General features: G+C 36.5%; 1 protein-coding gene across 2 annotated transcripts in view; it reads left to right on the top strand.

The window, feature by feature from the left end:
* EFHB (EF-hand domain family member B) overlaps positions 1-18,129 on the top strand; it is a 22,849-nt gene continuing 4,720 nt past the window's right edge. The window contains exons 1-13 of one of the 2 annotated variants that reach the window (XR_004306447.1): positions 1-89; positions 348-410; positions 1,235-1,378; positions 3,130-3,310; positions 3,748-3,858; positions 5,666-5,795; positions 6,187-6,270; positions 7,863-7,930; positions 9,257-9,411; positions 10,762-10,969; positions 12,596-12,799; positions 13,376-13,557; positions 16,733-16,828. Coding sequence is in view for 1 of the 2 variants with exons in the window: in XM_015854008.2 (XP_015709494.1) it covers positions 24-89; positions 348-410; positions 1,235-1,378; positions 3,130-3,310; positions 3,748-3,858; positions 5,666-5,795; positions 6,187-6,270; positions 7,863-7,930; positions 9,257-9,411; positions 10,762-10,969; positions 12,596-12,799; positions 13,376-13,557; positions 16,733-16,780 (1,644 nt within the window). In the remaining variant the exon portion in view is untranslated. Of the gene's footprint in view, positions 90-347; positions 411-1,234; positions 1,379-3,129; positions 3,311-3,747; positions 3,859-5,665; positions 5,796-6,186; positions 6,271-7,862; positions 7,931-9,256; positions 9,412-10,761; positions 10,970-12,595; positions 12,800-13,375; positions 13,558-16,732; positions 16,991-18,129 lie in introns of those variants that run through there. The other variant, XM_015854008.2, reaches the window with a different exon arrangement.

Raw genomic sequence — 18,129 nt, 5'->3', positions numbered from 1 at the left:
AGGTAAACTGTCCCACCTGCACCATGGCGGGTCCACCACAGCCCGTCTACAAGGGGAGTTTCATGGACAGATTTCCCTACATCTTGGCTGTGAGTGAAGCCTGCGTGCTCTTTATGCCTTACCAGGGTCGTAGTCTGGCCATGGGGCTGAAGCAGAGGCAGCTGGTGGGGCCAGTGGGCTCCTCTCACTGCAGTCCTGCCTCACTCCCAAAATAAAGTGGGAGGCTCCTTTTTAACAGTGAGGACAATTAGCCAACATCTTGTATGAGATGCTGAAGCATTTGGCTTGGTTACATCTTGTGTTTTTTGGTTTTTGTTTGTTTTTTTTGTTGCTGTCGTGTTGCTTAGGCTGGGAAGTTGTTTCCAACAGGAGATACAGTTGCACAGTGCCTCACTGAAGCTTTGCCCAAGGTGAGTGTGCTTTTGAGATGCTTGCTTTTAAGCTTCTATATAACTTCATATTAGTGATTGTGCTTTCAGCTAGGCCCTAAATCTGTTACATCTCCTATCTTCTGCTATTTATTAAAATAAAGAACATCAATGAAATCATGGTCATATTTTTTCTACAGCCATTATCTTTAGAAACTACATATATATATATAAAACTATGTATAAATATGTATATATATACCTATTGTTTAAAGAGATCACAGAAAGTAGCTAGTAGGAATGTAAAAGTTTCTATTTTTGTTTATTATGTTTTTCTTTTTTTTTTTCCCTGTAAGTTTTACGAAATTCATCATGTGTTAAGTAGGATTAAAGAGGATCATTTTACATTTTACAATTACAGTGATTATTTTGAGAAGTTGTTATGATTTCTGATAGAGGAATAATAATAATAATAATAATAATAATAATCCAAAAAGACAGTATTTGAAGTAATTTCTCAAACTGCATAATTGATGTGGGAACTGTTGTAGATTAGGCCAAATGTTTCTTAAGTTGGTAAATGTAACTTATGTAAGGAAGCTCTTATCCACTTTAAAAGTCTAAACCAGAAAAGTGAAGCTTCCTCTCTCCTTACTTCTGTTGGTGATTTGATTAAATTTAGTCTGGGTTGTGTTGACGTTCTGTTCAGTGTATCAACATCTTCTGGCATGTGTTATAGTCCTAAAACATCTATTTTGCTCTTACATCTGTGGAATTGTGCTGAACTGGCTGTGGTACATTTTCTTTTTGTTACTGTATTATGGAAATCTTCTGTAAAATTGTAATTTTCTTTGCCTTATATATAGCCCATCACTCCAGATACTGTGAAAAAGTTTCGAAATACGACAAATCCAGCTCCTGGTGCTAAAAGAATATTCTATGGCACAGCAGATGATCCTGACGTTGCAGCTGACTTGACGCACGGCATAGCATCACCTTCTTCAGTTCCTGTACGAATGTGACTTCTTTACTTTTGTTTGAGGATGAATGCTTAAGAATGTGCTTAATAAATGCAGCTGTTTCCTTCATCATTGGAGATAAAGTCATAGCTGAGTGATTTCATTGAACATTTCACTGCTGCTTGGATTATCTGAATTCTGAGGTCTGTTCGTAGGATTTAGTGAGCTTGATTGAAATAGGGAAACAGTTGAACTTCAGTTTTGCAGTGAGTAATGAATATTCATTGTATTTCAGCATTTAATGTCTTCTGCTCACAAATATTGCTGCTTTAGTCTTTTCTAAATACAGATGCAAAACGAGCTCTTGGCAAGTAGACTATTATCAGACAATGTTTAGCAACTTCTTATGTATTCTTTCTTACTTTTGAGTTGTAAATTATTTTGTTAGTTAAAAAGTGCTATTTTGGACATGTCAGTCTATTTTATGTGTATTTTTCAGAAATTATTTTTGTAAGATGTAATCGAACAACTGAAGAGCTCTTGTTAATTTTATCAGATAATACTCAAATCTCTGAGAGTAGCAATTTGTTAGTAAATGACACTTGCTGCTCTGTCTTCTTAGCAGAGCTTGTAAATTCACAGTTTTCAGTTTAACAAATGAAGAAGCTTAGGCAAAAGTAGATTAGGTCACCTTATAGGCTTAGTCTTGAGGTTGAAAAAGCTAAGACCTGATATTTGAGTAGCACATTCATTAGGCATATCCAAAATAATAGTAACAATAAAACAATTAGATTTGTGCTGTACCTCCTCAGAAGTTTTATGCTGAACAGATTGACTTGTTTAGTCTGTATCATCTGTGGAAGTCCATTTTACTTTGTATTATTGATTAAATGTTAACTGGAGAAAGAGTTGGAGTCAGTTTTCTAAGCATGGATTTGGGTCATTTTATCTACTACTGCTTTTTATTTCATTATTTTATGTATTTTTTTCCTCCAATCCAATATATAGTCATGTAACAGTTACTAAATATTTAATAATAAATCTTCTTTAGGGTCCCCATTATTTTGATGGTCAGTCTGAAAAACTGAATGATTTAAGAAGATCACTGTAGCCTGTTTTGATATTTTTTGAACCTTTTTTACTTTTTTGAGATTTTATCTTTCCCCTTGTATTGACCTAAGCTTACAAATAATTTCTATTGACCCTAGCCTTCTGGGGAGACATTTTGTCTGACTTAGTGTAAAGCTTTGAGAAACCCTCCTAAAGTCCTTTCTGTTAATACTTCTTTTTGAATCTCAGTATTAGTCTGTATCTTAAAATATGCACTGGCAGAACTGGGAGCAGACGTTTAGTGAATAGACTTGACCACTAGACAACAGATGTCTTTCCTCAAAAGCACTAGGAGACTTCATTCAAAAGATGTTACAGCTATCACTTCGGTTTAGTCATATTGTATTTTGACAATGGTTTCTAATATACATTAAGAGCAGAAAAACTGCAGCCTGAAATTTTATTTATGAACAAGTGAAAAATCTTGTATAAAATTAAAAAGTTCTGTCTTAGAGTCTGTGTTTTATTTTGCTGGAGATTTAGCATAGCATTGATTATTAATGGCCTTATCTTACAATACAGTTCTGTATTACAACTTGTTAGATAAAATTGAGAGTCTAATAATCTAAAATGTCTTTAGAAGACTTACTATTACTCTGCTGTTCTTGTGGATGTGAGGGGATAGCCATCCTGATGTGTGAATGATTAAAATGTACTGGTTTTCTTGCTTCTTTTGTTTGTGACGCCTTTAGGTAAAATCACTGGTAAATCCGCCTCCTAAAACTAATTTTCAACAAAAAATGCAAGACAGAAAAGAATCAATCTACTTTAGTAATCGTGAAGCACCCTTGGGCAGGTCACATGATCAATCTCCTATGTTACCCGAGGGCTTGGATGTAACCAATACCACATTTGGAACAAAAACTGTCCAAGGTAGGAAAAAAGTAATGCTAAAACGTACTTCTTGTAAATACAAGATAAAATGCAATTTAATATCTAGCCTGAATTGTATGCTTCCAACAATTCTGATTTAGTAGAAAAGTCATTGTAAAAGATATTGAAAGGCATAAAAATGTACTGATATTTTTCACTTATGTAAGATATATTACCATGACCTGTCAGTCTCTCCTCCACAGATACAAGCAGATCACATGTTCATCATGTAGTCCCCTTTGCAATGGTTTTGTTCGTTTCAGTTTCTGTGATTCTTGCCCTGTTCTCATCATGTTACAAGATTCCTGTTCTATTGATTTTCTGCAAGTATGATGAAAAATGTCATATTTCCATGGTATTCACATCTCCAACAAATTCTGTTTCAAATTTAAAAGCAAACCAACAATAAACCCATACATATCTTCTTTACTTTTCAGATATACCAGCTGGAGTGCTTATAAATCCTCCAAAAACTTTTGCGGAAGTAGACAAAGAAGCCAGAGAAGGACATGATTTGTATGTTGTGTCACACAATGATTATTATTGTGGTATGTTCACAATGATTATAATTCTCATCTGTTCAAAGGCTAGTAAGAAGCAACATAAGAACTGTACTGTTTATTTCTTTATTAATATTATAGAGTATAAATCAGTTTTAAAAGCAATGGTGCAAAAAATAATAATTTAAAAAAAAAAATCAGATATACAACTGAAAGAGTACCTATTTCTAGAATTGTAGGTGCGTTGTCAGTGTGTTAGGCAGTATAACAGCTGAATGAAGGTGCTGAAAGACTGATTTATGTTGGGAGATATTTGGAAAACAAAGTATCCTCAAGAATGTAGGTACATCTAGATGCTCTAGTTGCTTAGTGACTTCAGTGTTATCTATGCCATTGAGAGCTGTCTCAGGCTCAGAGACTTTGAGCCCAGCCTGTCCCAGTACTTCTTCTTCTAGTTCCTCTGTTTCATGAGGATTCATACAATGGTCATCTAGTCTTCTGATAGAAGCTCAGTATCAAGCTCTGGTTGCTACAGGGTATTTCAGTGTGCTGTCTGTCACTCTGAAATGCAAATTCCTCAGTCTGCAGCACAGTGCCTGCGAGTCTGCCCCACCGTCTTAGTTTATCGTCTTCCACTGGGCTGTACCTACACTGCTTCAGTCTTCAGGGACTATATTTATTTGAGTTGGTCCTTAGTAGTTACTGTTATCTCATAGGTCTACACAGGAACACTGCGAGCAGGTATATTTGTTATGCAACCACTTCTATTTTTCCCATGTCCATCTTTTCCCCTTAAACTGTGAAACCTACGTTCTTAGTCTATAAAACTGGCATTACGATAAAGTTACCTATTGTGCTAACACCAACAATTTAGTAAAAGTTGGCCCAGAATGTAAGAAACTGTGAAATAGATATTTCAGTTGTAATAATGAATAATTTTGCATGGAGACTTTTTTTGGAGAATTGAAAGTATAGTACTGTGGTCTCTCACTGAGAAATGCTGCTCTTACAGAGTATGGCACTATTGCTATAAATTGGCCAAACGTGTAATTTTATTTCCTCTCCTCCCCAACTTCATTAGAAGTTTAAGTGGTATTGTCTGTTTCTGCCTCCTTCATAACTTCTATCCACAGGACCATGGAGAAGTCAAGAAAAGAATAGACAAACTAAGCATCAGGAACACACACCGTCTTTATGTAAAAGGGAAAAATATCAATGCTATGCTCTAGTTTTGAACCAAATATAAAAGTTCCATGCAACACTACAGCCAGAGGAAGCATTTATTAGGAAGCATGCATGGATAATATTTTTTGAAAGTTCAAATTGCAATTCTTTTCAAAAGAAAAGAATTACTGCAAAATTCCTACTAATTCAATATAGGAAGTATGTATCTGAAAGTGCAGCAGGTCAAAGTATTTTTTCCTTAGTATTAATTTTTAATAAATAACAGATTGAATGGTGTTTGTTTCTGCTTACATGCAGACATTACGATGTGCTTTTGTTTGCATGATTAGGCAGTTGTGTTTTATTTATTTTTTTTCATTAATTCTGTTGGGATTTTCCTTAGTCTTTATTCAGACATATAGAGAATAGTGGACATCCCGCTATTTTATAACTCAAGTAGTTTGTGTGGCTTTTTTGTTGCCTTTTGTCTTCTCTTTTGACAATGAGATTAATCTTAAATACTTATGTATTGTGTGAGTTACACAATTTTCTTGTCTTGAATTGAAAATAATAATTATTAATGTTTCTTTCTCTATTTTTATGTCTTTTGAATGAATATACTTTTTTTGTATATTTCTCCTGCTGAAGTGTTTTAAACAAGTTGAAACACGATATTTTCTTTCTTCAATAGGGGAAGCAATAAATAGGAAGTATGACTCACCAAACTTCAACAAGTCTCATGTGTATGGAATAGAAACCCCTCACTTTGAAGATGGACGAAATGTATCCAAATCCTTAAATTGGCTCTATGATTGGCAATTGTAAGTTACAATGTGTTAAATAGTAAATCAGCAGTATGAGTTTTAAAAAAGAATCCTCATATTGAATATAATTTTATATCTTGCTATCCTATCACTCAGTTTGTTAGGTTTATTGAACTGAATAGTAAATGCAAGGACTAATTTTTAGAATAATTTATTCAAACCCATTTTGCTATAGTATGAAAGCACAAAACTTGGCATTTCCTTACATAAGGATGTCCTTACATAAGGATGTCTTTGATTTTTGAAATATAAGAATTTTCAGTTACTGAATTTTATTTCCCCTGCACAAAGTTGCTGTTTCCTTTTAGCATATATGTTTTTTTAATATTATTGAGTGGTTGTAGAATATTGTTAAGCAACTGTTTGAGAGTTCTCTCAAAATTCATAGGAAAAGAGCAGCACAGATTGTATCCAAAAGGAATGATGATTTCAAGGAAAAATTTCAGCCTCAGGTTGGAAAAGTCTTTGATCCGTAAGTAAGCAAAGTTACCTTCCAAGAACAAAATTTATTCACACTTGCCAAGCCCCCAGTTTCTTTTTCTGTCTAAGATAAGCAATATAAATGTGTGTTCAAAGCTTCTACTGTAGTGCTCAATTACTCGGTGGTACTCTGCCTGCCCTAGTGTGTGTGAAAGTTAGTAATAAAGGCTGTGTTGTGTCTGTATAATGAAGTTAAGTGTTTATTTAGTCTTTTGCTTTTAGGAAGATTTGAAAGAATTGAAATGTCTCGTGTATTGTTTGGAAACAACCATTTTGCTTATTCTGACAGTGGATTTGATGACCTGCTTTAGGCTGTCTGTATTCAGTTGGAAAAGGGCATGAAACTCAACTGTAATATTATCTAGCAGCATGTACTTAATCATATTGTTACAATGCTTCATGAATCTTGGGTGATCTACAACAACTTTTTATTTCTCAAAACAGTACTTATGGTGAACTGCAATAGTCTTAAGGCATGGCATGGTCAGGATTCAGCTGTGCTACTAAACTGATGTTTCTGAATGCAAAGTTTGTCTTTGCAGATGCCTGATATTTCTTTACAACTATTTGGGGACCCAGAACATTATTGGCTTTAATACCAAATTTAATTTTGCATTCAAAATCAGAGGCTCAGCAGCCCTGACAGATTGTGCTGATAGTACCTGCTAGGAGTGAACACGTTTCCCTTTCTGTAGGGAGAGCCAGTTTATCCTCTCTCCTTTCAGTCCTTACTGTGAAGAAGACTTAGACTATGAGCAGTATGAGGCAGTGTGATCAGTCAGGGAACACAGGTTGCAATGTAAGCTCAAATCCAGCACTAATAATACAAGAAAGTTATAACCTAACAACATTTAATTTTGAGAGTTTTACACCATCTCAATCATTTAGTATGAAAAGAGGAAAAATGCATGGTAGTATTTCATTTATCATACTTCCATCTCTGTAGTTATATGGGGTTTTTTGCTGGGTTTGTGGGTTTGTTTTTTTCATAACCAAGCCCTACTTCTCCTTTCATTTTTGACAGAGACTTCTAATTCATGTAACAAGGATTTAATTATTAAACCTGAAGATAAAATGAACATTGCGTCTTCTCCAAATGAGCAAATAATTTCTTAGAGTCAACAGCATCTTAATTTTCTATTAATAAAATGGAGGCAGGTTTTCTAGATGGATATTTGCTTGGTTGCTATGCTTTGTAGAAAAGATTACATGTGAAAAAGCAGATGTAATTAAATCTTTCTACTGTTGTCAAAAGTAGTTTATCTTGGAGACACTTTTCCAGATGAAGATCTTATTTGCCCTAAACATTACTAATATCTGTCATGTATGCTATAAAAACTTTCCTCACTCTTTCATTTATATCATTTTTCATTTCATTCAGTCAATTTTCTAAATGTTTATAACGGGATGCTTTTCTGCAATTATAACTTGCAGAGTAGTAATGAAAAAAAAAATCCAGGTTAACTATGTATATAATTCTTAATTGTATAACAGGCTTGCATGTTTCTTTAATAATAGCTTACAGTTTATTTTAGCCACTAATAAACTGTTTGGCAAATAACAAAGAAATGTGCATATTGACAGCATAGCGGAAACAATGAATGTGCCTGCAAACCATACCTTTGGAATGTTACTCCGTCCAGATGAATATGGTAAGTCTTGCAGACTTGTTGATGAAACTATGTTGAAGTAATATAGTATATTACTTTCATAAAATCCTAAGGGTAACACAAACATTTTGAAGGGGCAATTTGAAAATAAATGAAGTAACTTTTATTTTTTTTTAATTAGTAATTTTTGAAGCTTTTGTATCTAAAGCAGGAAGAACACGAGAAACTCATATTGACATCTAAGTGACAAACTAAAAATGGATATTTGCCTCAATTATGTGTTTTTCTTCATAATGATTTTTCCAGTACATTTTCACAAGAGTAAAAATTACAAGCAATAAATGAGAAAAAATAGAAATCTATAGAGATTGGAAGAGAGGCAGAAAATGGAATGAGGGGGAAAAAAAAAAAAGAAAAAAAAAGATTAATTTTCATTGTGGCAACATTTTGAAAGCTGCTTAACTCAAATAAATGTTGTTGAAATTTTTGTTGTTTTGGTATAATTATTAATGACTTGGAAACTGAAGCAAAGGAAATTGCTGCAAGTAGTTAGGCAACAAAAGTTAAGTGTTTCAAATGTATTTAAGTCATTATTTAAGTCAAGACCAGAGTACCTATTTTAAATTTCTCATAAGCCCGTGTACCTGATTTACTATGTTGGGTAATAAGTGAAATGTAGGTATGCTTGCCTTATAAGGAACTCCAAAAGGAACAGAACAAACAAAAGAAGGCAGAATGACAGCAAAAATTAATTTTTTACATGTAGAAAATAGTGCACGTACATTCCTGTTTGAATGGGGTTAGGTGAACTATACTTGTTTGTTAATTGAAATCTGAACTTCTTGCACTCTGTATCATATTCAGTGTTGTGGTGGGGACTTAGATGAAAATTGTAGATCAGTGTGTCAGAGTGTTTGAAAATGCTCACGGTTTTAAGATACATAGAGACCTAGAAGAATTACACAAAAATAGTGCCAAGAACAGTATTGTCTTTTTAGAAATCGGTGATATTGAAGCCCTTGAAGATATTGCATTGAATTTTCTTTAGGTTCTTGTGAGTATTCTCAAACATGGTGAGCTGGTGGTGATGTGTTAATAATGTATTATTTTGTTCTCAACTATTTGGACATTAAGTAACTCTTAATATATTAAGCTGCATTTAGATGTTTCAAAGTACTGAGCATTAACTGCATGTAAATAGTGAAATCGTGTGGACCATTTAATCTTCTAATGAGATAGCCTTATCAAATATTCATCACTGATTAAAATCAGCATATTGAAATTAAAATTCTTCTACTCTGCGTCATTTTTTAAAATGTCTATTTTCTATATATGCACAACTAATGGAGGGAGTGTTTACTCTTGTAGGCGTTGGAGACCTTCTTCACTGCAGGGTTCCAAGTGAGTTCCTCCGTGGCAAGGACAGAGAGAGAGCTGTCTTAGCTGCAGTTCGACAAGCCTTGAAGAAAGCTAACTATGAAAATTTTGACATGTTACTAGAAGCATTCAAGCATTATGATAAGGTTAGTGTTTTAGAAAAAATAAAGTAAGCGTATTGTGTGTCATTAGTACTTCTCTATTGCAAAGGTGCAAATATGAAGAATGGTAATAATAACAAAGCAATTATAGAATAATATGAAGACAAGATTGCTTGGTTATAGAATGTTTGATGTAGTGTCACACGCTAAAGAACTAAATAATGAATAAATGAAAATCTATGTTAAAAGTTGTGTAATAACAGACAAAGAGCATGTATTTCTTTTTTTGTTTGTTTTTACCTATGTGTTCTTTCTGTATGTTTTTGTTTTTATGACTGTTTTTTCTTCTCACAGTCCTCTGAGATTGCAGAAGATTGCAGAGAATACTTATGTTAATAATACACATTCCTATTGTCAGCCAAAATCTGCACCCCTACTGTTGCATTTAAAAAGTAAAACAAACAACTATATAAAAAACAACCAACCAATGAACCAAAAAGAAATAACCTAACAACTCAGACCTAAAAACCAAAAGAAAACTTCTGGAAAGTTGTAGTTGCTGTACTGGCTCTATACTTAGCATAAAGTTATAGGCAAATTCCATATGGTCTAGCAAATCTACTGTACAGGCAGGATCATATACTACAGTGATAAGTTGGTTTTCCTAAAGAAAACAGTCTTCTGAAAACCAGCTTCTCAAATTGCCACTTACCAAAGTAGATACTGCAACAATCTTACCAAATAGTATTTGGGGTGTCCAAGATAAAGGCAAACAAGGGAGAAGAGTAAGAAAGAATAACCGTACCATTTTCTACATTTTTATTTTATTTTATTTTATTTTATTTTATTTTATTTTATTTTATTTTATTTTATTTTATTTTATTTTATTTTATTTATTTATTTATTGGTATCACCTCAGAAGAAAAATGATTGAAGGAATTTTATTCATATTTTCCTCCAAACTGCAGTTTTTTACTGCATTGCCAAGCACTGGAATTTCAAATCACTCTCTTTTTTTTTTTTTTTTTTTTGTTCTCTATGGGTAAAGAATATTATTTCCATTTCATATATAACATTGATAGCATATGCAAAATGTTTGATGTCTGACTTTCAAAAGAAATCTTGGTTTTCATTTAAAATTTGTGATTAGATTGCTATTTCAGCACGATAGATTATCACACTGACTTTTAATCTGAAGTCACTCTATTTGGGTAAAAAATTATTATTACTCTTGTATTCAGATTTTGAATTTCTAATTTACTTGTGTATTTATTTATTTATTTATTTATTTATTTATTTTTTTTTGTCCTCTTTGGAAATGGTGTGTATATATATATATAACATGTTAGATTATATTTATATCAGTTGTTATAACAACTATTTTATTTATAATAGAATGGTGATGGGAAGATAGACAAAAACGACCTGAGGAAAGCCTGCTTTCAACTTAATCTGAAACTAGATAGTGAGCTCTTGGATTCCTTATTTGACTATTGTGATTTGAATAAAGATGGTCTCATTAATTATCTGGAGTTTGCAAACTTTCTGAACTGGAAAGACAAAATGGCTATAAAAGAATTTGAAGAAAAAGTAATCACAAAAGGTACGTGAATTAATACTGAGAAACTGTGTAGTTGAGCTTATTACTATAACAGCAAGAATCCTTCTGAAGTAGACTAGGTGCTCCAATAGAAGAGCAGGATTTACAGAGTACATACAGCCCTTGTATGCCAATCAGTGTTGGCCAGTGATAGTAGAGAGCTATATACAAATGACAGAACCCTGGAGTTGTTTTTATAGTACCATACAATAGTTTAGACCAGAAGGGAACTTTAAGATTCTAGTTCCAAACACCCTTCTATAGGCAGGGACACTTCCCTCTAGACCAGGTTACTCAGAGCCCCATCCAGCTTGGCCTTAAATGCTTCCAAGGAGGGAGCATCCGCAACCTCGCTGAGCAACCTGTTCCAGTGTCTCACTACTCTCAGAGTAAATAATTTCTTTCTGATATCTAGTCTAAATCTACCCTCTTCCAGTTTAAAACTCTTTCCCCTCATTACTTTTCTTTATGCAACCCAGGAAACAATTGGCCTTCTGGGCTGTAGGCACACACTGCCAGCTCGTTATCTCTCTCATTGGTTGGCACTCCCAAATCCTTCTCAGCAGAATGGCTGCTCACAAGCCATTCTCCGCCCAGCCCATATCTGTGCTTGGGATTGCCCCAACCCAGATTCAGGACCTTGCACTTGGCCTTGTTGAACTTCATGAGGTTGACATGGGCTCACCTCTCAAGACTGCCCAGGTCCCTTTGGATGGTATCCCTTCCCTCTAGCATGTCAAATGCACGCATCCCTTCTCTCCATCATGGAAATACACCATGCAGTTTGGTGTTGTCTGCAAACTTGCTGAGGGTGCACTTGTTCGCACTGCCCATGTCATCTACAAAGATGCCAAATAACTCCAGTCCCAACACCGATCCTTGAGGAATACCACTGATCACTGATCACCACTTGGACATTGATCCATTGACCACAACTCTCTGATTGGCATCCAGCCAGTTCCTTAAATTGCAGGTGGTCCATCCATCAAATCCATTTCACTCCAACAAGGATGTGATGTGGGACAGTGTCAAATGCTTTGCATAAGTCCAGGTAGATGACATCAGTTGCTCTTCCTTTACCCATTGATGCTGTAAATCCATCATAAAAGGTCAACAAATTTGTCATGCAGGACTAACCCTTGGTGAAGCCATGTTGGTTACCACCAATCATCTCTCATCTTTGCATTTGCCTTAGTAGGGCCTTCAGGCTCCATGATCTTGCCAGGCAAAGAGGTGAGACTGACTGGCCCATAGCTCCCTGGATCTTCTTTTTTTCCCATCTTGAAAATTGATGTTTCCCTTTTTCCAGTCAGTGGGAACTTCACCAGACTACTATGACCTTTCAAATATAGTGGATTGCTGCTTGGCAACTTCATCCACCAGTTCCCTCAGAACCTGGGGATGGATCTCATCAGGTCCCATGGACTTGTGCACCTTCAGATTTTGTGTTTGGAGATTGTCTCATAAATCAGGAGGAAATAAAAATTTCCTAGAATAATTATAAAGCATGTAAATTGTTTATCTTATGTTATCTATTTTATAAATTCTGAGAAGTTCAAACAAATTTTAAAAATCTCTTATGATGTGCTGCTAATAAATCCTGGCTATTCTGTAACTTCTACTTACCAGGGAAAAAAATAGATGTTCCTCTTCAATCTGACACAAAGACAGATGATGAGCCACTGTTGAAGCAACAAGATCTTGTATTAAAAGAAGCAGGAAGCTCAGAAAAGACACCAAAAACACTTACAAGACCAACAGACAGTGTATTTGCAGACTATCAAACAACTTCTTCCCAGTATAATGCTGTAGTAGGTGGTCTTCCAACAGACTGTAAGTACAATGGACCATACCTCATGCTTCCAAGCATTATTTAAGAAAAAATCAGGAGTAAGTTTGAAAACTATTGCTGCAGGTATTGCTAATGTTCAATAGTGAGTTAATTTATCTAATCTAGATTTGTTTAGGATTGTGGCTTGGAATTTGTCGGTTTGAATATTTGGCACAATCATGATGAGGATGATCAGAGGACTTGAAGATATTTTTTATGAAGATAGGCTGAGAGATTTGGAAGAGAAAGCTCTGGAGTTAGAACTAGGCAATCTTTAAGATCCTTTTCTACTCAAACCATTTTATATTTTTTCAGAAATTAAGGATGTAATTATAGGAAAACAAGATCATCTTTGAAATACTTAAAAGTTACTAAAATATTTCCCATTCTCATGTGTCATGCTATAGCTGGAAGTAAGAGTTCTAGAAGTAATAAAGATGAGGGGGAAAATTATATAAGCACTTGAAGTTGTGTGAGACAAAGGATCAAAATTGCTCTTATTTAATGCAAAATCTTTTATCCTTACTCAGACTATCTTTACATACTTTTCCATATTATCTGTTGATTGATTTCCACAGGTTATCGAGCATGTGGTGTTCCAACTATTCGTTCAGATATTCCAGCTCCTCGAATTCGCCGCGTCAGTGACAGAAATAATTATGGTGATGAGGCCAATGCTTATGCATTACTGTTCCCTTCTGTCTTCAGTCAAAAGGGAGTGTATGAAGGAGACATCTTTAAATCAAGACCAAAGGCAGAGGTATAATATATATATATTTCTTTTCAAAATATTCTTTTTTTCTAGATAAATGTGATGCCTCGAGCCATGTGGGAGAGGAAAGTTGTAAAAGATTTAAAATTCATTGTTCTGACATTACCTTCCTTTAATACCCATTCAGATATCTGAAAATTATATGCTCTTCACATTCAAAGTTATTCATAAACTGCCTGAAGTCATATCTCAATAAAATGTGTAATATAAGGAAATATGTCAGGTTGTTGCTGCTCACGTGCTCAAATGCTGTTTTGTTGAATGATGCTTGGTAGATAATTTAGGACTTCAGAGTCTCTTTCAACATTTCTGTAATGTGAGAGGAGGAAGAACAACCTCCTGCATCAGGTTAGGGTCTGACCTAAAGTAAAGGAGCTCTGTGAAGAAGGACCTGAATGTTGTGGTAGACAACAGGTTGGTGATGAGCTACTGGTGCTCCCTTGTGGCTAAGAACCACAATGGTATCTTGGAGTGTGTTAGAAAGAGCTTGGCCAGCAGGATGAGGGAAGTGATCCTCCCCATCTACTTTGCCTTGGTGAGGTCAAATAGAATCACAGAACCATCTGAATTGGAAGGGACCTTTAAATGTCATCTAGCCCAACTCCCCTACGATGAATGGGGACTTCCACAGCTAAATGCAGTTGCTTAGAGCTCTGCCCAGCCTGACCTTGAATGTCTTCAGGGATGGGGCATCCACCACCTCTTTGGACACATTGCTCTAGTGCTTCACTACCCTTGTCATTGGAAAACCTTTCTTATGTCCAATCTAAATCTCAACTCTTATAGTATGAAACCATTTCCCCTTCTCCTACCAGCCTCACAACAGAGGCTGATAAAGAGTCTGTCTCCTTTCTTAAAGCCCCTCTTTCAATACTGAAAGGCTGCTATCAGGTCTCCTCAGAGCCTTCTCCAGTCTTAACAGCCCCAGTTCTCTCAGCCTCTCTTCACAGAGGAGGTGTTCCGTCTCTTAAACCTGTAGTACTGCATGCAGTTCTGGGTTCTTCAGTTCAAGAAAAACAGGAAACTACTGGAGAGAGTTCAGTCAAGGGCCATGAAGATGTTTAGGGGTGTGGAGCATCTCCCTGAGAGACTGAAAGGCTGAGAGATGTGGGCCAGTTCAACCTGGGGAAGAGAAGACTGAGGGGATTTTATTAATGCTTGTAAATATCTGCAGGGTGGGTGACGAGAAGCTGCGGCTAAGCTTTTGTCAGTGGTGTCCAGTGCTAGGACAAGGATCAAACAGGCACAAACAGGAACACAGGAAATTCCATGTGAACATGGAGAAAAATGTCTTTACTTTGAGTGTGACAGAGCACTGGAACAAGCTTGTGGAGACTCCTGTATTGATACTCAAAACATGCCTTCACTCTTGCCTATGCAGCTTACTGTAGTGAACGTGCTTTAGCAGAGGGGTTGAACAAGATGATCTGCAGAGGTCCTTTCTAATCCCTATGAACCTGTGATTCTGTAATGCAGAACAGATTTTAGATTTCCATCTTTGGATGTATTCAAATTCTGAGCCACATCCCAAGGAACGTGGTTTAGTGGTCAATTTAGCCCTGCTTCAATTGTATGGTTAGGTGGATTATCTCCAAAATCTCTTCCACATAAATTATTGTATAATTCTATTAGTAGATACAGTATGTTGTCTATATAAAAAGAAATATATAAATAGGGTTTGCAGTTCTTGTTGTTAATGTTTTTGTTTTCCTAGAGAAAGAATCTTACAGATGTGTAAAACTAGTTTCTATCACACAGGAATGTTCAGTGGAAAACTTTAGCCAGATTGTCTTCCCTTGAATTGCCAGGTTTTGTTAATAGCAATTTCCAAGCTATTTTTTTAGTTGATATCTTTGGGGACTGCTACCACTCCTGTTTCCCAACACAAAGTTCATCCAGCATAAATGCTAAAACAGTGTTGCCCCTTACTTGATGTTGCTTATGGTTTTTCTATTTTATTTCTCTGCATTTTCTAATGAAAAATAGATCACTTGATTACTTGTAATATGATTTATGAGCCAGTGATAGGAAAATGTAAAATTCCAACCTGAAACGGAAAAAAAAACATTAACAAACTCTCCTAGCCATTTAATAGATAAATATCCAGTCATTTGAAAGTAGATCTGGAACTTGTGTATATATTTTACATAAAAGAATCTTGCTAATTAGTGGTGGGGACGTAAAAGATTTAGTGTCATGTTCCATAAATATACTTAAAATAGCATTTTAATGAGCATTTACCATTTTGTAACATAGCTCTCAAGAAGGAAATCCATGTGTGCAGAATATAGCAAACTGTAAATAGAATTTATGCTTCACTGCAAAGTCCATTAAACCTGTCAAGCACCAGATAGATCTCTGGAGTTACAGTGTGGCCTGAGATGTCATCCCCTGTTGTAGACTACACAGGCTATACAGAGTGCAGTACAGAACTATCTCTGTGTGCCTTAAATCATCCAGTACTCATTAAACAGATAGCTTCAGTGTTGGTGATGTTCTCTGATTTGTATTGACATGGATCATTAATATCTTGAAACATTTAGGAGCTAACAAAATTATTATATGAAAAACCAAAGTCATGTCATAATATCAGTTTTGAATAGGCCTGTAGTAATTAAAGAGAATTCAGACTGTAAAGCAGTTTTGTAATGTTACTCTTCCTGTTACAAAAGAACGGTGTTTAAAAACATGCTGTTTCCTTCAGTGGAATTCAACAGTCTATAATAAAGAACTGAAATTATTTGACTGAGTAATAGCATGTAATTGATAGCCAACATGATCATGTTGATAGTAAAAGCCAGATTAAACTACGTGTGCATTTGATAATGTAGGGTTTAGTCAGTGATTATTTTATGGCTGTTGATGAATTAGGACACAGTTACATTTTAATAATTTAGTACTGATAAATAAAGTTATGAGAACTTACAGTCATTTATCCTCTGTACAGTAGTATTTGTATTTGATTTTTCAACATTAAAGTTATATCAACTTTATTAAGAGTTTTGTACACCATTGTTTTCATTAGAATAAGATTCCATTTCACTGAAATGGGAACATCTTTGGTTAAGGATCCAGGATGTGCAATGCAAATGTATGTGAAAACTAGACTTTACAGTGTAAAGAAATTACTAATCAGAATAACTGGAGTCGTACTATTTTGTAGGTTGCACAAATACTTCAAAACATTGGTGCAAACATTTCAGATGAATGATTTGAAGAAATATGGAAGCAAGCCTGTATGAAACAAGAAAAAGAAGAGGTATGTGTAGAAGATATCAGAAATATACTGTATGAGATGCATTCATCAGAATCAAAAGATAGTTGCTAAATCCAGTCTCTGAGCTCTGCATTTATTTAAATTGACATCAGTCATAATTCTGGTGCTAAATGCAATAAATATTTTCTGATATACGTGCTTACATAACTGGAATTCACTGCTTCTGGTCTTCCTGAATAGTGCTTTCACCAAGGATATATGTCCACGCCTTGAAGGACAGGCTGGTCGGGTGGAACTCAGCAATGTTCGAGTACCTGAAGCAAGCCTAAAGGACTCATATGGGAAGCATAAAAATGACTTTGGTACAGAACTTAGTGGTTCAGGCACTCGACACACTGTAGCATCCCCAAAGCAGAACCACCACTCAGACCTGCTGCCATTGCAGCAATGCAGGAGTAGAGCCCAGGCAGGCACTGGCCCAGCCCGCAGCTGGCTGGTGGGGGAGGCAACTTTCATGCCATGAATGCAGTGACAGCCCCAAGGCCAGAAGCACCACCAGAACAGAGCTGCCCCTTCTATCACGGCCTTGACCTGTGGGCACTGGAGATACTGAGCCCCAGTGGAGCTGGGGCTGGAACCCAGCACTGCCTAGACCCAGGGATGGGAAGGAAGGTATGGGGGGATAGGTGCCTGGGAGAACACAACCCTGTGCTTCCAGCCCCAGGCACATGCTACCTTGTGAAAAGCGTACAAGAACCTCACTGAGAAATGTGTATAAGATCTTCAGTTTTTATTGTGCTGGCCTCTGAGGACCAGAGCTAACATGTGTTGGTCATGTTCGCCTACTTCTGCGGCATCTTTGGGGTTGGCTGTGGGCATTCTCAGCCTGACGTCCCCAGGTGCGGCTTTGCACCTGGGCTGGCCCTCGTCGCCTGGACTGGCTCCTGTGGTGTCTATGGAGCTGGCCCCGGGATTCTGCAGGCCGACGTTCCACAGGGGAGCGGCTTCGTGTCTGGGCCTGCTGCCTGGTCTGTCTTCTGCGACCAGCCGCTGGGGAATCCCCTGATGGCCGCAGTGCTCCCCTTCTGGTGTAGTGTTGGGAGCCACTCTCAGCCCTTGCAGCTGGTGCCTGGCTCCTCCGGGAGAGCCTCCGGGGATGGCTGTGGGAATCCAGGACCTGAGATTGTATTGGAGTGCGGCTTCGTGTCCGAGTCCGCTCACCCAGTCTGGACCTGCAGCTGCCAACTGCCAGGGAAGCCCTTGAGGACCGTGATGCCCTCTGCCTGGATGATGTTGTGGGGCATCTGTCAGCATGGCTGCTCCCATGGCAACCTCGGGGATGA

The sequence above is a fragment of the Coturnix japonica genome, chromosome 2 (genome assembly GCF_001577835.2).
Source record: "Coturnix japonica isolate 7356 chromosome 2, Coturnix japonica 2.1, whole genome shotgun sequence".
Taxonomy (NCBI): Eukaryota; Metazoa; Chordata; class Aves; order Galliformes; family Phasianidae; genus Coturnix; species Coturnix japonica.
The sequence above is the reverse complement of the archived record's forward strand: the minus strand, read 5'-3'. Positions and strand labels throughout refer to the sequence as shown.